This window comes from Orycteropus afer, unplaced genomic scaffold, assembly GCF_000298275.1.
Source record: "Orycteropus afer afer isolate SDZICR_OR568_19922 unplaced genomic scaffold, OryAfe1.0 scaffold00006, whole genome shotgun sequence".
NCBI classification, from domain to species: domain Eukaryota; kingdom Metazoa; phylum Chordata; class Mammalia; order Tubulidentata; family Orycteropodidae; genus Orycteropus; species Orycteropus afer.
Genome location: NW_006921593.1, coordinates 26409153 through 26431392, shown reverse-complemented (window position 1 = coordinate 26431392; position 22240 = coordinate 26409153). Strand labels below are relative to the sequence as shown.

The window sequence follows — 22240 nt, the reverse complement described above, 5'->3', positions numbered from 1 at the left end:
ATTATATGGCTTTGATGGGAATGGACTTCCCAAAAGAGGCTCCCAAAATAACTCATGGATAAGACACCATAATCCTTGTGCTATTTCTGAAACTAGAAATGAGGGAGGGTCTGGGATGAGTTCCTCTGGAATATTCCTAACCCAGGAGCCTGGGAATCCTGGCTGGGGTTGTTGTCACAGGCCCTTGACCAATAGGTGCATCCTGAAACAAGGAGGACCGGGGAATGAATAGGAATTGTTGGGTAGTGCAAACTGTTAACACATTCGACTACTAACTGAAAGGTTGGAGGTTGGAGTCCACGCAGAATAAAGCCCTGGAGATCTGCTTCCAAAAAATCAGCCCTCAAAAACCCTATGGAACCCAGTTCTACTTTGACACATCTGGGGCCGCTATAAGTTAGAACCCAAAGTCAGAATCAACTCAATGGCAACAAGTTAAGGAATAACCAAAACCAAACCCACCACCACTGAGTCGATTCCAACCCACAGTGCCCTTAGAGGACAGAGTGGAACTGCCCAGAAGGTCTCCAAGGCTGTCAATCTTCATGGAAGCAAAGCCCAAACCAAACCCACTGCCGTGGAGTCCATTCTGACCCACAGGGCCCCTAGAGGACAGAGTGGAACTGCCCTAGAGGGTCTCCAAGGATGTAATCTTTATGGGAGCAGACTGCCTCATCTTTCTCCTGAGGAGCAGCTGGTGGGTTTGAACACCAACCTTGTGGTTGGCAGCTGAGTACTTTAGCCACTACACTACCACTCTTGGTTAAGGAATAAATACTGTTTTCTATTGATATGTTGATGATGAAATTTGGAGTAAATCAGATTAGGAGTTGAGTGGCCTAGGTGCCTGGAAGAAAATTGTAATTTACAATTATAGGTTGTGGTCATAGGGTTTATACATTTTTGGAATTCAAATGCTAAAGGAATAAATAGCCTACTTCTTTCCTAGATCTATTCATTGTGAATCACCTTATAGCAGAGATGTATCTTGTTTAGTCCTACATTAGTGAGAACACTATGTGAAGTACAGGCCACTGTTCACACAGAAAAGGATGTTGCTGTCATAGTAATATTATTATCTAGGAAGCCGATACTTACCCATACATCCACTGGTGATAGAGAATGTATTCCCTTAACCATGAACTGAATGTAGCAAACTGCTCAAGATACAAAATGAGGAGGAGAAAGGAGTCCATTCATAAACAGCCAGTACTCAAAGGAATAACATGTAGTCAATAAAATTAATCATTACAAATGACTCAATGTTGTTCCTTGGAAATTGCCAATAACGAGATGTCAGAGAAGGCTTGCCACATAAGGAGTAAGTAGTCTGATAACTTCTCATCGAAACAAACCACCAGGCCACCAGGAGAAAGAGATGTTTGGGTTGAGTCACCAGGACTGATCATTTCAGGACTCAGAGTCTCATAAAAAGACTAGTATGGTTTTTTGGTAGAAATGGGTCCCTTTATGAGAGCTGTTAGGGACACGGACAAGGCGTACAGACAAGACGGAACAAACAAGACGCAGGGCTCCATTTCCGACCTTCCGCATGGTAAGGTTGGCCACATGCCTCTTCATCCCAGGAGCTCGAAGCTCTCGACCACAACTCACTTTCCTGTTTCCAAGAGTCTTGTAAGAGAACCAGTGACAGCAGCAGGTAGATTGACACAAAATACACCCGCTCTGCTGGGGCAGTGGTTAAGGCATTTGACTGCTAACCAAGAGGTTGCTGGCTCAAACCCACCAGCCGCTCCACGGAAGAAGGACGAGGCAGTCTGCTTCTGTAAAGATTGACAGCCTTGGAGACCCAGTGGGGCTGGTGTGAGTCAGAATCGACTCGAGAGCAGTGAGTTTGGTTTTCTGGTTTGTCATAAAGAGAAAGAAGCTGGTGGTGGCACAAGCGTGAAGTGCACGGCCGCTAACCAGGTGGTTGGTGGTTCGAACCCACCCAGTGGCTCTACGGGACCTGGTGATGTGCTCTTTTAAAGATTATTGTTGTCGGTGTTAGATGTTGTCGAGCCGGCTCCAGCCCCTAACCTCCGTACACACAACAGAGCGGAACGCTGCCCGGTCCGAGCCGTTCGCACAGTCTTTCCTGTGCTTGAGCCCTTCGTCGCACCAACTCTGTCCATTCATCTCTTAGAGGGTCTTCCCCTTCCTCGTTGACCCTCAGCTTTACCAGCATGATATCCTTCTCTAGGGATTGTCCCTTCTGACATCAAAATACGTGAGACAAAGTCTCGCCATTCTTGCTTCTAAGAAGCATCTGGCTGTACTTCTTCCAAGACAGATTCATTCGTTCTTCTGGCAGTCCATGGTGTATTCAGTATTCTTCACCAACACCACAAATCTTAAAGATTACAGACTGGAAAACCAGTTCTCTTCCATTCGATGGTGCCCAAGGACAACAACATCATAAACACAAAGCAAGCTATTTCCCAACCATCGGGAACACAGCAAGCCAAAAGCTTTCCAATTGGCCTGCACCAGCACACCGGAGGCTACCGTTGGCTGCTGGTCGTGGGAGTGTGAGTTGGCATAACCTTTCCAGAAGACAAACTGCAACTCGTATCACAAGTCAGCAAACACTCTTATTCTCAGGGAAGAGATTCTGCTTCTAGGAATATATTCTAACAAAATATTAAGACTGTACAAAAAAAAATTAGCCGCAAGGATGTTTATTATAGTGTTATTTACAACAGTAAAACATTTGCAGAAATCTAAATGCCACAGAGTAGAAATTGACTATTTAAATGACAACACATATGTGATGTGTATATGTAAACGAATACTAAGCACCATTAAGAATGATTTACACGAATCTTTCATTTGGGGCCATGGCTATCCTATACTACATGCAAAAGAGGATGCCCGGACTGAATGGCAGTGTGATCTTATTTTGTTTGTGACTGGCTTCATATGTGGATTTCAAGTGCACAGGAATGCTTTGAAAAAGACAGGAAGAGACATCATGCAACACTGTATCCGGCGGATTGGATTCCAAAGGAGTTCATTGCCCCTTTTTTAATCATATGTGTTTAACAATTTTTTCTACAATAAATGTGTCACTTACGTAATAAGAAAAAAAGTTACTTTAAGGAACAACATCAATGCCTTTTTTGTGAGTCAATTTAGAGCAAGAGTTGGAAGCTTTCATGTAACCACAGGGGACCCTGAGGCAACTCGAGAAAGAGGGTGCTGTTTTGTACTGTCTAGATTTAGTGGGAAAAAAAACACCTCAACTGATTATATAAAAATCTGGGGAAAGCTCTTCAATTTCTGAAGGGTCACAGATTGTAATCTGACAGTAGATTACTTCCTGGCAACACTGAAAGGAAGGCACTCACTGCTTTTCTGACCTGCCTGGTTACAACAGTAACCCCTTTTCCAGAAAGTCCCCTTTTCCTGTCAGTCTTCCAATGCACTGCCTCAAGCCAAGACACTTCCCCCGCCTCACGGCAGCTGTGATGTGTCCCTGCCCTTGGGCATGCCTACAGCTGACCTGCGCTTAGATGCTACCTCCTCCATGCAGCCCTCCATCCCACTGCTGGCTGTCTTCACTCACTCATAGGGTCTCCAGTAGCATCTCACCTGGGCTTCTCTGAAGGCTCCGACCCCTTTTCCGAGAATCAATTCTGTCTCCTAGTGGACTGTGCATGGAGATAGGACCCAGTCTGATTGGATCTCGGCCCCTCTGTGGGGTGAACACCCTGCAGGCCTTTGAGGCTTGGGGCATATCTGCTGAATGAAGGCACATTGGGAGGAGGCTTGGAAACGCACACAGATTTTGGTGCTGTTCATCTCGCTGTCGTTACCGTGTGCCGTCAAGTCAGTTCCGACGCAGAGCAGTGCTGCTGTCTCTCGGCAAATTGCTGTTCTTCTTTGCTTCCACGTGTTGGTCCTGCGCCAGCCTCACAATTGCCTGCAGATCGGGCCTTTTTTGCCGTTGACTGGTTTTCAGAAGTGGATCACCAGACCTTTCTTTCCAGCCTGGAAGCCCCACTGAAACCTGTTTGGCATCCTGGCAACATCCCGCCTCCACGGCGGGACAGGTGGTGGCAGCGTGTGAGGCCCACTGGCCGGGAATGGAACCCCAGTGCCCCGCAGGGAATGAGGGTTCTCCCAATGAACAACACTGCCCACATGACCGTCACGAAAACATCTTAGAAGCCTTTTTCCTTCCACCTGCCAAATGCAACTCCCTTAAAAGTGTTGTTGTTGTTGTTGTTGTTATGTGCTGTCAAGTCGACCCCAACTCACAGCGACCCCTCCTTGGATTCCCGAGGCGGTATCACTACGGAAGTAGATTGCCCCACCTTCCTTCGGAGCAGTGGCTGGTGGTTGAGCCTTCCGTTTAGCAGTCAAGTGCCTTAGGTGCTGTGCTATCAGAGCTCCTTCCTTAAAGGTGAGTGCACCGTAAAGAACCCAGAGAAGGGAAGTTTTACCTTTGTTTTTGTTCCTACTTGCTATTCCCCTCCCCTGAGCTGGCCAGTTGATGCCTCTTTTACTAAGTTTAAACCCATGGCTCATTTTTTCCAGGTAGTGAAGATTGCCTGTTAAATTACTGCTATTCCTAATGTGTCCATAAGACCTCAGAGAGGCTTTTCATTTGCCACAGAGTCAGTAGGACCTCTGGGTTTTGCTTCTCTGTCTAGGTTTAGGGTAGAAAGACACTCCTTTCTAGGTCTCCCCTCCCTGTCGAGGGTCTTCTGTGGGGTTTTGGGTCACCAGAAATGCATGCTTCCGTTTGAAAATAGCATTTCACCCTTAAAAAGGGAAGAAGCTACAACCTGTCTGCAGCTGAGTGTTTCCTCTAAGAAGTGACAGATTCTTAGCGGGAGAAAGGTTCTTAACATACGTGAGTCAGAGAAATTACAGAGCAGCATGGAAAAATTCCTTCCCCCAGAGGACACCTTGGAATACACGATGTCCCTCCTTATGCACGGCTCTTAGTTATGGTACCTCGTCTGCTGTGGCTGTAGATTGTGCTGTTTTAAAGACAGCATGCTCTACAAGTTTCTGGATCAAAATGCATCGACATCACAGAACTTAAAACCTCCAGGGAAGCAGATGCTCTCAGACCTCGGCCACGGGGAAGGAGGGAACTGACAAGAAATAATCGAGGAACACATGCATTTACCCTTCAACCGGCTAGCCCACTTCTAGGAATTCATCCTGAAGACACACCATGGAATATGGAACAAGATAAGCACAGTTGACTCATGACTACACTATTCGTAACAGCAAATGATTAGAAATAACCTAAATGCCCACCCAAAGGAGACAGGTTGAATAAACCGGTACAGCCCCAAGATGAAAGACTGTGCGGCTGTAGAATAAGAAGGAGAAGGCCCCTCTGAGCTGATGGGAAGTGAACTCCCGTGTTCACTGAGAAAAAGCAAGGTATGAGAGAGCTGGCCACCTTTGTGAGACAAAGAAGGGGAAGTCGCACAGTATGTACACACTTTTTTTCTTCAAAAAATAAACACAGAAAGGGAAAACGAGAAACTAACGAACATGGTTGCTTCCAGAGTTGGGTGGAGGGCAAGACTTTTCTGAGTGGTGTTGTTGTTAGGTGTCGTCGAGTCCGTTCCAACTGTTGTACGTAGCGACCCTACGCACAACACAATGGAGCGCTGCTTGCTCCGGCACCGTCCTCAGAATCTTAGCTACGCTAGAGCCCATCGTTACAGCACTGTGTCAGCCAATCTCATTGAGGGTCTTCCTCTTTCTCACTGACCCTCTACCAAGCATAATATCTTTCTCCAGGGACTGGTCCCTTTTGACAACATGACCAAGATACATGAGACGAAGTCTTGCCATCCTTGCTTCAAGATCATCCTGGCTGTACTTCTCCTAAGACAGATTTGTTCATTCTTCTGGCAGTTCACACTATTATTCAATATTCTTTGCCAGTACCACAATTCAAGAGCATCAATTCTTCAGTCTTCCTTATTCATTGAGCATTTCTGAGTGTACTTTTCTATCCAGTTTTGAATTATAAACCATGTCAGTGTGTTACATATCCAAATAATGAAAGAAAATAAAAAAGTATGAAAAATATTTTTTAGAATTGAAAGTAAATGGAAACAAATGAATCTAAGTGATTATCACGTTGATAACATCGCCACAGAGAAAAACAGAGTGATTTGAGTACTTTCTGAGTACTCAGCCTTTATCCCCTTCCTGAGATCAATTCTAGAACTGAAATAAGCAGAGGGCTGTTAAACCATGTAATAGATTTATTCTAGGTTATGTACAAGTACACTGATTTTAAAATGCCTGTTTGTGTTGGTAGATGGACCGATATCCTATGATATATTGATGTTGAGAATCAGCGTCCTCACTGTTGGAAAAAGGAGATGAGATTATGGCCTAAGGAAAAAATGGCATATGTTGGATTGGAATGGGAAGTATCCCTATGGACACACACATCCACACCCCTCCATGCATTTTCTAGCTCATCCCTGAAAAGTCCTACAAGGAGTGACCTGGCAATAGTAACAAGCATACTCAGCACTCACACACTGGTTTCTCCACTCTCCACTGAAAGAAACCAGAGCTCCTTGGAGGAATGACTGACCCCAGGCCTGGCACAGAGAAAGTGTAAGGTGGGCCTGGGGACATCCTGCTATGTCCAAGAGAAGGAAGTGAGCAAAGACTGAAGGGGTGATATGGAAGGGACAGAGCCAGCTTGAAGGGCCCCCCACAGCCAGATTTGGAACAGTTTGAGTACCTAATAGAATAATGGCAGTGATGGATTCAAACACATGGAAATAAAGTCAAATAATAAAGAAACCCGAATGAGAGTCCATAAACCAGCTGCCTTCAAGTCAATTCCATTCACGGCGATAGTGTGCTTCAGAGTAGAACTGTGCTCGGTGGGGCTTTCGATGGTCATGACCTTTCAGAAGTAGATTGCCAGGCCTTCTGAGGTGCCACCGGGTGGGTTCCAAGAGCCAGCCTTTCAGTGAGTTGTTGGGTGCACACCCAGAGACTCCTAATGTGTCCCCAGAAATAATAATAATAATAAAATATAGCCAACAAACAAACAAAGGGGGGAGGTCCTCTTCACAGACGAGCATCATCTAATATAAGTTGATGACATAGAAGGCTACCCCCACTTTACAATTCCCAACTTAACAGTAGATCCAAGCAAGGATCACTATTGGTTGTTAACAGCTACTGGGTGAAAAGTTAATAGGAAAGAAGCCATTCAAATGGTCTCAACCTATTACTCTACAGATAACTTGTGACAGAGGAAAACAATGTGCCTTTCCTTTGGAGCCATCTGTCAGCCTCTGAAGTAACCAAGTGCTTCAAGAATACGAGCCCAGCTGACCCAAGATGTTCCTGATGGGAGACAACTTGAAGCATACCCATCACCTAGATGTGCTCTTGCTAACAATGTTTAACCAGAATCTAATCAAGCATTTAGATCTAACTTCTAGTTGAAATACCAGGAGTAAGGGAGCAAGTTAAAACCCTACCGCAAGAAGCCATCAGACAATCTATCCACAATGGGGGATATTCTACAAGAGAAGAAGCCAGGATTTCCAAGCAGTCAGCCATGGACAAAACCAGACAGACTATTTTAGATTACAGGAAAGTAAAGAGAGCCCTGGTGGTGCCCCGGTAAACAGCTCAGCTGCTAATTACAAGGTTGACGGTTCAGCCCCACCAGCTGCTCCATGAGAGAAAGATGAAGCAGTGTGCTTCTGTGAAGACGACAGCTTTGGAAACCCAATGGTGCAGCTCTACTCTGTCCTCTAGGGGTGCTGGGAGCCAGAATCGACTCCATAGCAGTGGGTTGGGTTTAGGCTTTGCTTCTGTCAAGATGACCGCCTTGGAGACCCAATGGTGCAGCTCTACTCTGTCCTCTAGGGGTGCTGGGAGCCAGAATCGACTCCATAGCAGTGGGTTGGGTTTAGGCTTTGCTTCTGTCAAGATGACCGCCTTGGAGACCCAATGGTGCAGCTCTACTCTGTCCTCTAGGGTTGCTATGAGTTGGAATCAACTTGATGGAAGCAGGTTAAAGAAAGCAAAAGCAAAAACCTGTAGTGATGGGAAGCCGACTAGATCTTGGTGCACAAGCCCCAGCTACAAAGACGTGTTGAGGACACTTGGGAAATTTGAATACAGCCTGGCATGGAATGATTGTTAATTTTCTTAGGTGTGGGAGTGGGTCTGTGATGGTGTGGGGGGAGGGAGAAACAGCTGCTGTCCAGTTGACTCTGACTCATGGTGGCCTCATGTGTGACAGAGCTAAACGTTGCCTGGTCCTGCGTCTCCCTCAGGATGGTGAGGCTCAAATCCGCCCCTGGGCCCCTGGGCCATCCATCTCACCGAGGGCCTCCCTCCCATTCTCTATTAGTTATCCACTGCTGTGTAACAAATGACCCCAAAACTGCAGTTTACAGCCGGAGCCTTCGTTCTCACCCACGGCTTCGGAGGCCAGGAAGCTGATGGTCCTGGCTCAGCCAATCTCATGAGCTTGTGGTCAAGCTGCCAGCCAGGAAGGGAAGCTCTGCTTCTAAGCTCATTCACAGGGTTGTGGGCAGGAGGCCTCCCGCCCCTTGACGCGTGGGCCTCTCCCTGGTTTGTTTGAGTGTCCTCACAACATGGTGGCCAGCTCCCCCAGAGCAAGTGATCCAAGAGAGGGAGGGAGGGACGCCGCACCGCCTTTTATGACCTCGTCTCCAGTCCACCCACAATCGTATCCAGGCTCTGGTTTCTAGGTCCAGCCTACACTCGACAGGAGGAGGTGATACCGGGGTGTGATACTAGGCAGTGGGGTCATTGGGGGCCATCTTGATTTTTATCACACATTCCTTCTGCTTTTTACCAGAAAAGTTAGGAAGACAACTGAAGCCACTGTCCCATTATCTGAATGTAGTACTCACTAAAGCATACTCCCAAGTGACCAAAGACATTGGAACTTCTTCTCCAAAGCTGTCCCTTTAGCCCTCCCTGGCTGACTATGGACTGCCTTCTGACAGCACGGAGCTTTCCATGCATCTGTTGTCCCAGCTACTTCCTGTGGCCCCTTTGTATATAACAGACTGTTCCTGGGGAGTGACCAGTACCAATGGCTATCGGGTCAACTTGGCCTCACGGCAACCCCGCGTGTATCCCAGCAGAACTGCACTCCGTCGGGTTGTCAACAGCTGAGTTTGTGGAAGTGAGTGACCAGTCCTTTCTTCTGAGGCATCTTTGGGTGGACTCGAACCCTCAACCTTTCAGTCAGCAGCCGAGCACACCCACTGTTTGCACCACCCGGGGACGCCTTTGTAGAACGAACTACTTGTTACTCGGTCATTCGATTTCGAACCCAACCCCAGCCAGCACATTCCTCCCACTCTCACACAAGTTCTCAGCTCCCCCAGTGTGAGGCATGACAGCCTTCTCTCTGCAGCCCCGTGACTTTGCAACCTGGGAAGACCTGGATCCTGGCATAGTAATTAAACTTGGCCAAAATAGAGCTTGCTATTATCCTGCACTGCAGAGCTAAGATTGTAATTTGGAGGTTTTATCGTCGCCTGACTGGCAGCGTCAGGATTTAGGGGGCTGACAGCCAGTTACTCACGTCAGGGGGAAGGAGGAAGTGGGGGGTTTGGCACTCCCTCACTTGTTTGGCTGCAGTTGGGGACCCGGGGTGCCGAGAGACCCATTCCTCACTCCTTTCTGCCTCTGCACCCTGTTCTGCCCCCCTCCCCATGTGCGGTGGATCTCAGTGCATTGCTTATGGGAGAAACAGGCAACTTCTCCCAAGGGCCCTCAGACTGTGTGAAGGATGACATGCTCAGTGCATCACTGGTGACGAGGTAACAGGGAATTTTTGGAGGCACTTTTCTCCACAGCATCTTTTCATGGAAGCTGGGTAGACATCAAAGGCGGCTTGGCAGAGGCTTAGTTGCTAGTGTGGAGCTGTCTGCGAGCACCCAGCCCTGGGAGGGCGCAATCCAGGGATAAGCCCCGCGTTGCACCCTTGCACGGGCTCTGTTAGAGTCAGGTGGGCTGCCAGGCCCAGGCTAGGCCCAGCAAGGTAGGAGCTCTGCGTGGTGATAAAATAAACAAACAAATAAATACAATTAAAAATAAAAAATAAAAAGGAATCCCTGAGGGCTGCAAACAGATAATGTACTCAGCTGCTAACTGCAAAGTTGGCAGTTCAAGTCCCCCGAGGTGCCTAGGATTTCTGAAAAACTTAGCCACTGAAAACCCAGTGGTGCATAGGTCTACTGCCACAGGGGGTGCTGTGGGTCAGCGTGGGCTCCACAGTGGCTGGAGCTGGTTAAGAATAGAGCCAGCCGGTGATTGACAGCCATCCTTTAGAGAAAAATTCTCAGCACCCTCCTTTGGCGATTCTCAGCCCCTAGCGCATCTTCCTAGAGCCGGAGGGTGTGTGTGGGGGGAATCTCCCGTAGAAAAGTGGGTCCGGGATTCGCTCTAGAACAGGCTGCGCAGGGCCTGGGGCCTGAAAGCTGTTCCAAGAGGGGGCTGAGACGCATCCAGCCCCCGGCTCCTGGAGCGCCGGTTCTAGGGAGTGGAGCTCCCCAGGAAGCTGCCAGGGAAGTGGTGGCTAAGGATCCCCTTGAGTCCCCAAATAATAAGGGATTGATAGAAGCTAGCGTTTGCCACAGTGGAGGTATTCGGAAGCTCTGGTGGAGTAGTGCCTAAGGCATTTGACTGCTAACCAGAAGGCTGGCGGTTCAAACCCACCAGCCACTCCTCGGAAGGGAGACTGGGCAATCCACTTCCGTAGTGATACCGCCTCGGAAACCCAAGGAGGGGTCACTGTGAGTTGGAATGGACTTGAGGACCGTGAGTTTGGTTTGGTTTTTTGTTTGTATGAATGCAGACGGGAAAAGAGCCTCAAGTTTGCAGAGTTAAAGCAATGATTTGTGTTTTAGAGCAGATAATGTGAAAACTCTGCATAGTCCTTGTCACTACACAGATGACAGAATGGACGGATGTCTATGGAGGCAGGTGTTCATCTGTGGTCAGGGTTGCTCTGTCCAGTGGTTCAGGCTGTGCGCTGGCCACCTCCAGGGGGCTTTTGCATAAGCGCCCTCTAGAGCTAGGACCTGGAACCAGACTCTTAAAGGTGGGTCCTTGTTCCAGACTGCTTGGCAGGGGGGCAGCGTCCGGGTCATTCATTCATCCGTTTATCAGCCGGATTAGGCTTGACATCAGTCCAGCGCTTGAGTTAGTTACTGTCTAATGGAAGAGACTGGTAAGTCACCAGCATATTGTACATCAGTGATGGGGATACAACGGAGAGCCATGGGAGCCCAAGAGAGGGGTTCCTAATGAACCCTAGGATTTCCTGGGGAGCATGAGGGCCAGGCCACGGGCTAGGGAAGGCTTTCTGGAAGATGCCAGATGAGATCTGAAGGATGAATAGAACCTCTCTGGGCGACAGTGTTGGGAGCCGTGGGGTGACAACTTCCAGAGCATCGGGGTATAGGAGCAGATGACCCATCTGGGACCCGTTATTATTCTCAGCCCTTTATTGATAATATTTTTTCCTCACAACGCTCCTATCCGTTAATGTTGTTCCCCCCAATTGAAAGATGGGTAAACCAAGGTGCAGAAAGTTTAAGTAACTTGCCTGAGGGCAAACCTAGTACATGATGGAGCCAGGGTTGAGTCCCCTATACTCCCCCTTTCCCCCTCAAGATACTTTTTTTAAAAAGTTTTTTTTTTTTTTTTTTTTTTAACGTTTTGGAAAAACCCCATAAGCTGTAAGAACAGTAGAAATACCTTTTTGTTCTCCCTGAGCCATTGGAGAGTAAGCAGCTGACTCACTGGTTCTGAATGTCAACCTGGAAGACCTGCTCCCTCCCCCAGCACAGTCATGGTTCACAGGGAGCTTGTATGGCAGGGACCTGCCCACGTGTTCTCTCTTTTGCTCCCAACTTTTCCCCTTAGAAGCTGATATAACCGAGTCTCTGGGAGAGGAACCTCTCTGTTCTCTCCTGCGTGAGGACTTGGGCCTCCTGAGCTCAGGGCAGGTCTTGAATCTTGAAGCTAAAACACGCTTCAAGACTCCACTTGTCCTGGCTTCTCCCTTCTTCTTGGAGTCATCCCAAAGCCAAAACCAAACCCAAGACCAAACCCATTGTGGTCTAGTCAATTCCAACTTATGGTGACCCTGTAGGGACAGAGTAGAACTGCCCTACAGGGTTTCCAAGGCTGTAAACCTGTATGGAAGCAGACTGCTACATCTTTCTCCCGTGGAGTGGCTGGTGGGTTCGAACTGCTGACATTTTGTTGGCAGCCAAGTGCTTACCCACTGTGCCACTAGGGCTCTTTAAAGTCATCCCACAAGAGAAGAATGTTTAAGAATTCAAGAGAATTAGAAAAGCAACCAATAAGATACCAGAGGGTGGCTACAGAAAGCAGGAGAGCAATCAACATATGCGTAAACCCGGGGCTGTGGAGTTGGTCCCGACTCGTGGAGTTGGACCGCTCCGGAGGGTTCTCTTGGCTGCAATCTTTATGGAACTGGATCTCCAGGCCTTTATTCCATCGACGGCTGGGTGGTTTGGACCACCAGCCATTAGGTTAACTGCCAAGGGCAAACTACTTGTGCTGTCCGGGGACCTAACGTCCTGCTTTCTCGTTAGTTGTCACTGAGTGGACATTAACTCATGGCCACCCCAGGGCTGCAGAGTCACGCATGTTGTCAGGTCCTGTTGAGTTGGTTCTGATGTATAGCGACCCCGTGCCTAACAGAACAAAACACTGCCCAGTCCTGGGCCATTCTCACAACGGTGATGTTTGATCCCATCGTTGCAGTCACTGTGTCGCTCCATCTCAGGAAGAAGAGGGGGTCTTCCTCGTTTTTGCTGACCCTCTACTTTACCGAGCATCGTGTCATTCTCCAGGCACAGGTGCCCCCGATAACATGTCTGAAGTACATGAGATGAAGTCTCACCACCCTCCCTGCTAAGAAGCATGGCTTCTTCTGAGACAGACTTGTTCATTCTTCTGGTAGTCCATGGTGTACTCACTGTCCTTCACCAACACCAGAATTCAAATGCATCAGTTCTTCTTTGGCCTTCCTTTTGGCCAGCTTTTTCATGGGTATGAGGTGAATGAAAATACCATGGCTTGATTCAGGCCCGCTTTAGTCCTCAAAATGAGATCTTTGCTTTTGGACACTTTGAAGAGGTCTTTTGCAGCAGATTTGCCCAGTGCAATATGTTGTTTAATTTCTTGACTGCTGCTTCCATGGGTGCTCATGGCAGATCCAAGTAAAATGAAATCCTTGACTACGTCGATCTTTTCTCATTTTATCATGATGTTGCTTATTGGTCCAGTTGTGAAGATTTTCGTTTTCTTTATGTTGAGGTGTAATCCACACGAAAGGCTGTAGTCTTTGATCTTCATCAGTAAATGCTTCAAGTCCTCTTTACTTTCAGCAAGCAAGGGGTTAGGAAAACACCCAATAAAAGGATAGTTGAAGAACCAAGATTAAGTTATTGAAAGTTACAGCTATAAACAATAAACCAAATAAAAGAGCATAGGAAGGGTAACAGTTAACAAGGAAAATAAATATAACAATAAAGTAAAACAAACCTTCAGAACCTCAGAAATTTAAATGTTGTTGTTGTTGTTATGTGCCTTCAAGTCAGACCTGACTCAGAGCGAATCCTCCTTGGCTTTCCGAGGTGGTATCACTACAGAAGTAGATTGCCCAACCTTTCCTCCAAGGAGTGGCTGGTGGATTTGAACTGCCAGCCTTCTGGTTAGCAGTCAAGTGCTTTAGGCACTACTCTACCAGAGTGGTACAGACAGTGAACACCCTCAGCTGCTAACTGAAAGCCTGGAGGTGCAAGTGCACCCTGAGGTCTCTCAGAAGGAAGGTCTGGTGATCTACAGCCAAGAACAACCAGCCCCTGAAAACCCATGGAGCCCAATTCCACTCTGACACACAAAAGTCACGATTCGTTGGAATGGACTCAACAACTGTCTTTTTAAAGATAAGAGTAAAATAAAGGAAAAAAAAAAAAAAAAGGATTTGACCATTAAACAAAGCTAAGAGCTCTGAATTTTAATAAGAGTAGTAATTATAAAGCTAAAACATCATAGGAAAATGTTTAAAAGGTGATTAAAATATAGAGGAAATAATAAGGAAGGTAAAAAGGGCAACATATGAGAGCTTAAAATAGAAAAGAATAAAAGATAAAATTGGCTAGAATAACCAAGAAAAGGCAAAATAGACGAACAATTTAACAAGTGACGAGATGTCAACAATTCCTGAAGATGTCATTGTGAGGAGGTAAAATTCATGTTTCAAAGTCAGCCCACCAAAGCCTTTCATCTTTACTTTTATTATCTTAAATGTTAAAGGGGCCAATTGGTACAAGAGGCCTCCTGCCCGTTGACCCAGTAAGATCCTCATTCCCTGTGAAGTCTGGCCTTCTGGGGTCTGGCCAGAGCCAGGACAGGGAGAGCTGAAGGCCACACCTGTCTCAGGTGCCACACCTGAGATGGCCAGTGCTCCGCAGCCCAGGCCCACAAGGTGTTGTGGGGAGGTGGGGAATATGCCCCTTCAATTCCCAAAGAAGATCCTAACTGTTGGGGATATGATATCGCTGTCAAAAGTACATGAAATGAGCTGCAGAAAACGTGCAGCAGGACTTACAGCTCTATTTGTTCTGAGACAGTATGAAAATAGACAGATTTCAGAGATGGAAACGCAGGCCTTTCTTCAGTCACTACTCAGTCCGAGTGGCCCAAGAGCCTCTGGCTGTCCTTGGCTGATGGCCCATGGACTGAGTGGGTGGTGCCGGAGCCCCAGGTAGCACCCAAGTGGAGGGACCCCAAAGAGAACATGACTTCCTGACGCTCCATTTCCATTTTGATTGCTAAGGGCACTTGGTGCCCTGTCTTACTGGGTGTGGTAGTTAAGTTCGTGTGTCAACTTGGCTGGGCCTGGTTGAGTGGCTGGTCAGCTGGTGGTAGTTATTCCCCATGATGAAACTGGCAGTCATCTCCATGCTGGGGTCTACCACACACAGCTGAGTAGCTGCTTTGGGTATGTGGTCTGCTTCCCCTATATAAGAAGCAGCTTTGGGAAGGGTCTCTAGCTTATGGCACGCTTGGACCCTGTAAATAGCTGAATTGTTGTTCAGCAGACGGCCATGCTCTGCCAACCTTGGGACTTTCAAAGGACTTGAATTAATGGCTTGCTGTGTGGTTTGGTAACATCGGGACTATGCCATTTTATTTGTCAACCTTGGGCTTGTAGCCTCAGCAACTGGTAGCGACCTGAGTGAAGAGATGCCTCTGGCTTCAGTAGGCCAGGAGCAAGAGGCAGAGCTGAAGCCCAAGGCTGAGGGGCTTTCACCAGGCCCCAGAGCCTGGCACTTTGAACTTGGACTTCTAGCCTCCCGAACTGTAAGAGAATAAATGCCTGTTTGTTAAGGCCATCCCATTTGTGGTATATTCTTGTCAGAGCAGCACTAGGGAACCAGAACACGGGGTGAGGTGGAAAAGGGGTTATCTCCACACGGCAGCCAGGAAGCAACCACTCAGGGGTAGAGACACCCCCTTCCTGTGGGGGCTTCATCTCTAGGGCCCTGCGGTGCAGTAAATTTCTTAGTGTGGCTCTTAGTGTGAACTCTGTGGTGGAATTTGCCGTGATCAACTGAGGAGCTCCTGATTGTAAAAGTTATCCACCTGGGGTATTTCTGTTGGGCGCAACACAAAGCAATGTTCTGGGAGGTTCCTGCTCTCTCTCAGGTGCTTAGAATTGGTTAGTTTGGCCACCGCCAGGTTTTGAAAGGAGGCCTCCTAGAGGCAGAAGAAGTCTCTCTCTGACTGCTGGTTGAGGAAGACGTGCTGCTGATAGAGACACGCACTCCTGAAAGAGACACGTGCTGCTGGGAAAGAGACGCAAGAGACACGCTTTGCTGAGTGAGACACCGAGGGAGGCCCAGTGTTGGGAGAGAGACTGTGAGAGACTGTTAGGAGAAAGACTGTGGGCTGGGAGAGAGACTGAGCATTTTTCCTGAACTTGAATTGTAGCCTGGTGCTTCCTTAATAAACCCCGTAATCTGTGAGTTCTGTGTGGCCACTGCAGTGAATTATCGAACCCAGGAGAGAGGTGGTGGGTGCTTTGGGAGGAACGGTTGGTGAAAGGGCTGGAAGGAGGCAGCATGTCTGGCCTCACAGTAATAGGCCTTGGGTTACTGATAGTGACTTTGTCTTCCTCTTGTGAGGTTAGAGGAGGTCAGAAGATGTGGCCTCCCTGCCCTTTTAGCAGGCCCCCATAACAAAATACCACGAAGTGTGTGCTTCGAAGGACAGGGATTGATTTTCTCACAGTCCTGGAGGCTGGGAGTCCAAGCCAAGGCCTCAGTTCATTGGTTCCTTCTGGTCCTTGAGAGCCTTCCATGCCTCTCTCCTGGTTTCTGGCGACTGCAGCAAGCCTTATTGTTCCTTGGCTTGTGGATGTGTCCTCACAGGCTGTCTTCCTCCTGTGCACGACCCTCTCTGCCTTTGTTCTCCCCTTTGATAAGACACCACTCAGAAGGGAGTTGGGTTGGGACCCACTCTACTCAATATGACTTAGCCTATGTCTTCCAAGAGGAGACCCTGGTGCTGTGAACAGTTCATGCATTTGGCTGCTAACTGCAAGGTGGGAGGTTCAAGTCTACCCAGAGGCTCCTTAGAAGAAAAGCCTGAGATCTACACAAAAGGAAGCCTCCATCACCTGTGGAGAGTCAAGACGAAATGCCGTGCAGACTGTGGATGCCATTTTGGGTTATGTACCAGCTGACAAGCAGAGAGAAGGTGGGCTGAGGAGAGAAGAAAGAGAACAGAGCATTCTTCAGAGAGAAGTGGGCCCCATGGCCCATGAAAAAAGGAGGGATGGATTTTCCATTCCTGTGAAGTTGGGCTTCATCTCTTATATTTGGTTTCTTTAGGATTCCAGCATCCTTAGAATATCCTCTTACTTGGACCAATTTGAGTAGCCTTCTGATCTTTGCTTCCAAGCAGCCTTGACCAGGAATAAGACAAGGAAGTCTACTCTTAGCACTTCTATTCAGCATCATAATGGGAGTCCTAGCCAGTGCAGTAAGAATAGAAAAGAAAATAGAAGGCATCAGGATAAGAAAGGAAGAAATAAAACTACCTTTGATAGCAGGATAGTGTGCACAGAAATTCCAAAAGGATATGTAAACAAAACTATTATAATTAATAAGTGAAGTTACCAAGGTCACAGGATACCAGATCAACATGCAAAAATTAGTGATGTCTATATACTGTATCAACAATATAAGGTCACTATTCATTGTAATTGATTTGATGGCAGGCGTTTTGTTTCTGGTTTATGCTGGCAACATACAATTGGAAAATGCAGTTATAAAGCTATACCATTTAAAATTACCTCACCATTATGAAATAGTTGGGAATACCCTTAATTGAAATATATATGCGATCTCTATACTAAAAACAACAAAACACTGCTGAACTAATTTAAAGATTGTCTAGATAAATGAGAGCTATAACATACTCAAAGATTGAACAATTCAAGGTGGCAATATCCAGCCGTCAGTAATCCGCAGATTTACCTCTGGGGACAATGCAAGTTCAACTGAAATCCTGGCAGAACTTTCCTTCTCCTTTTTTTTTTTTTTTTCTTTTCCAAAAAAACTTTTTGTTGTGATTTGAATGAAAGTTTACAGAGCACACCAATTTCCCATTCAACAATTCACATGCATCTTGTTTCTTGTCATTGGGTGCAATCCCCTCACTGCAACCTTCTTCCTCCCGCTTCCTCCCTGTGTTTCTTGTTTCCATTCCTCCTTCTCTCCTAACCTTCCTTCCTGCTGAACTACGTTCCTGGACAAATGCTGCCCTTTTGATCTCGAATGGTTGATTGTCCTAAGAAATGCATACCTCCCTAGTGTTATTGCTCACCTGGCAGACTTGTTTATTTTTTGACTGAAAATTGAGCCACGGGAGTGAATTCAGTTCCAGGCCCCAAGGGTGGCTAGGGATCGTAGTCTTAGAGGTCCCACCAGTCTCCACCTGACCAGTTGTTGTTAGATGCCGTAGAGTTAGTTGCAGCTCATAGTACCCCGTGGACAACGCAAGGAAACCCGGCCCGGTCCTGCGCCAGCCACATAATTGTTGCCGTGCCTGAACCCATCGTTGCGGCCACTGTGTCAACCCATCTCGTTGAAGGTCTTTGTCTTTTTCATTGACCCTCTACTTTAGCTTCATGGTGTCCTTCTCCAGGGACTGATCTTTCCTGATAACATGTCTGAAGTCTGGGAGGCAAGGTCTTACCATCCTCTCTTCTAAGGAGCATTCTGGAGACAGATGTGTTCATTCTTCTGACAGTCCATGGTACAGTCAGTATACTTTGCCAGCACCACAATTCAAATGCATCACTCTTTCTGTGGTCTGCCTTATTCATTGTCCAGCTGACTCTGAGCAGGAAGCCTAGTCTTTTTTTTATGATTTTGAGTTTTGTTCCACACTTTTCTCCCACTCTATCTAGGACCTTCTAGTGCGATCCCTTTCAGAGCGGTGGGTAGTGGTAGCTGGGCACCATCTAGTGCTTCTGGTCTTAGGGTCATGTAGGTTCAGGTTCACGTGATCCGTTATTCCTTTGGACTAACTGTTTCCATGTGTCTTTGATTTTTTTTCTTATAGACCTTTTTCTTACAGACATTGTCAAGCTGATTCTAAAATTTATGTGGAAATATAAAGGACTTAAAATAGCCAAGACAGTCTTAAAAAAGAACAAAGTAGGAGGACCTACACTAGCAGATTTCAAGACTCACCATAAAGCTATAGTATTTAAGGCAGTGTGGTATGACATAGGAGAAATAAATAGAGCAATGAAAGCAAAGAGGAAGTCTTGAAATAGACCCGCATCTCTGTAGGCTTTTCAACAAAAACACCAAAACAGTTGAGTGGGGGAACAGAGATTTTTAAAAATTTTTTATTTTGGTGAAAGTATACACAGCCAAAGACACAGCATTCCATTTTTTCCGTGTAAAATTCAGTGATATCAGTGATTTTCTTCACGTTGTGCTACCCACCTCTCCACCCTCTTCCAAGTTATTCCACTACCGTTCTGTTCCACTCACTGTCCCCTAAGCTTCCCACCCAACCTTTTGAATTGCCAGTATTCATTTGCTTTCACATCATGTACAATTCTTGAAAAGAACACAGCGCTCAAAGTAGACATACTTTGTTATTGAGATAAGCTATTTTTTGGTGCAAAGAAGACTTCAGGGATAGTTTTGGTTTAACTCTTTTGTAACCAGTGTATTAGTACCATGTACGTTTCCCATCTCTAAAGTTTCTTGGGAGGCTTTTGTCCCATGTAGATTACATGTTGGCATTGGGGTGGGGACTTGCATCACTGAGTAAAATAAAAAGAAGCTTGTTGGCAAGGTGTTGCTATGTTGAGAGGTTGTGTGAGGGGTGCATCCTGGAGGTGTGAGTGTGTATAACTTCTGTCTTTTTGGGTTCTGTATGGTGAGATATGGCTTCTACACATATTTATTGTTTCCTGTGTGTTATTGGGAAGGTGCAGTGTTTGGGATTAGGTAATATTCAAGTGAATACTTTTTCCATGCCTCATCCCACCTATCCTACCACCAGAGCCTATTGGGACATATGTCTCCCACATAATATTTATCAAAATCCATCACACGTAGCAAAAATTTAAAAACACTCAATGACTCAGCATGCATTCCATTAGTAAAAAAACATCTTATCTACAAAATCTTACCAAAAAATTGGTAAGGAGTGGGTTAAAGTTTAAAGTTGAAAGACTATTTCAGGGCAACAGTTTCAGGGGTTCAGGGGAACTTTCATGACTCCAGAAAGTCTGAATTCCATGAGAATTTGAAAGTCTGGAACAGAGGCCCTTTTAGAGTAATGGTATGGCAACAACTGGATGTCTGTATGGCCCATAGACCTAAAAGTGAAAGCGGAGACCATAAAGCTTCTAAAAGGGAGTACAGAGTAATTTCCTGATCTTGAAGTAGCCAAATAGTCCTTAGACAGATGTGAAAGGCACAAACAATAAAAGGAAAAATCAATCAATTAGAATTCATAAAATTAAACATTTCTGCTCATTAAAAGATGGGAGAATTAAAAGACGTGTCACAGACTGGTGAATGGGGAGGTGTTTGGGATAGACTTAAGTAGGTAAGGTGTCCTGGTGGTGCAACAGTTAAGCGCTTAGCTGGTAACTGAAAGGTTGGTTGTTCAAAACCACCCTCTGGTTGTATGGGAGAAAGAACTGGTGATATGATCTTATAAAGATTAAATCCAAAAACCAAACTCACTGCCCTCAAGTCAACTGTGATTTATAGCGACCCCTCCTTGGGTTTCTGAGGCAGTATCTCTATGGAAGTAGATTGCCCAGTCTTCCTTCCGAGGAGTGGTTGGTGGGTTTGAACCACTAGCCTTCTGGTTAGCGGTCAAGTGCCTTAGGCATTACACCACCAAGGCTTCTTTAAAGATTATAGTCTAAAAACGCTATGGGGCAGTTCTCCTCTGACACGTGGGTCACCATGGGTCAGAATCGACATGATGGCACCTTACAACATTAACATTAAGTAGGTTCCAGACAGGACACACAGTAGGGTCCCGTTTTAGGAAGGGAAAATACACAGAAAACAAGATTTGCTACCACTGACGGCGGGTCAACACATCTCCGCGGAGACGTCACGGGGATTTCCTTGTCCTTTTCTCACTTGTATGTGACAGCTAAAATTCGGATCTTTTACAACAGAAAAGTAGGAACTGGTTATTTGTTTATTTTTAAAGTTTTAATAGACTTTATTTTTAGCACACAGTTTACTTTTTTTAAAAAAAGCAGCTGTAGGGTTTTGTTTGTTTGTTTTTAACATGAATGACTAAAAGTTCACTTAGAAATTTTTAAGAAAAAACGCTCCACACACCCTTTGGCCTGTGAGGACTTTGCAGCCCTGGTCCTGGTCCATCTTTTCGCGAGCCGGCGCCCCTCCTGATCCCAGTTCTTACCTCGTTTTCTGGGCTCCTGGGTCTGTCTGAGTTGGAATCCTCCGAGGAGGTGTTCTGCTTGGGGGATCGTTCAAGGCCAGGGGCTTGTTTATAGACTTTCCATTTTCCAGTGAATCTGTGATGTTGAAGAAACATAGTGTGTTAGAAAACACAGTCTTCCTCCTTTGCAGGCAAGTCTGTGTGACGGGCACAGTAGCAGCTGTCTCCCTGGACAGAAAGAGAGAGGAGGGGGCGTTCCTCCTTCCGTGCCCCTACAGGAGAATTTGTCACACCTTGTGCTGTATTTGGGGTCCCTGGGTGTGCTGTATTTGGGGTCCCTGGACGGTAATGCTCTCCGCTGCTAATCTAAGCGTTGGTGGGTGGAGCTCACCCAGAGGCACCGCAGAAGAAGGGGCTGATGATCGCCTTCTGAAAACTCAGCCCTGAAAACCCCACGGAGCTCGCTTCTGCTCCGAGGCACTCGAGGGGCCATGAGTCAGATGCAGCTGGATGGTAACTGGAGTGTTTTCCTTTGTTGGGGGGTGGGTAGGTAGTGCTGCATTTGCTGACTTGTGATGCTGTTGTCTATGAAAATGATAATTGTGGTACGAGAAACTTCACATACACATACTTGTGCACTTACATGCACACGCACACGTGTTGTTGTTGTTAGATGCCGTCAAGTCAGCTCCAACTCATAACAACCCTGTGCACAACAGAACCACACACTGCCCGGTCTTGTGCCATTTCACAATCCTTCCTATACCTGAGCCCATCATGGCAGCCACTGTGTCAACCCATCCCACTGAGGGTCTTCCCCTTCTTCACTGACACTCCACTTCACCAAGCATATCTTTCTTCAGGGAATGGTCCCTTCTGACAATATGACCAAAGTAGGTGAGATGCAAAAATATTGTTCCACATCCTACTTTGGCGAGTAGTGACTAGGATCTCAAAAGCTTGCATGTGGCCATCTAGATGCAATGATGAGTCTCTTCTTGTCCAGAGCAAAGAAGAATGATGAAAACCAAAGATACATGGAAACAATTACTCCAAGGGACTGGTACACCAAGTGATCCTCAGCCTACACAACTATGAGATCAGAAGAACTAGATGGTGCCCACTACCACTGTCAACCACTTGGAGGGGGATATATGTATGAGATTGCTGGATAGAGGGGGAGGACAAAGTGGAACAAAATTCAAAATAATTAAAAAAAAAAAAA

General features: G+C 46.6%; 1 protein-coding gene across 1 annotated transcript in view; it reads right to left on the bottom strand.

The window, feature by feature from the left end:
- NGEF (neuronal guanine nucleotide exchange factor) overlaps nucleotides 1-22240 on the bottom strand; it is an 84421-nt gene that overhangs the window by 48212 nt on the left and 13969 nt on the right. The window contains exon 2 of the mRNA XM_007941765.2: nucleotides 21037-21151. Within this exon, the coding sequence (XP_007939956.1) occupies nucleotides 21037-21151 (115 nt within the window). The remainder of the gene's footprint in view (nucleotides 1-21036; nucleotides 21152-22240) is intronic.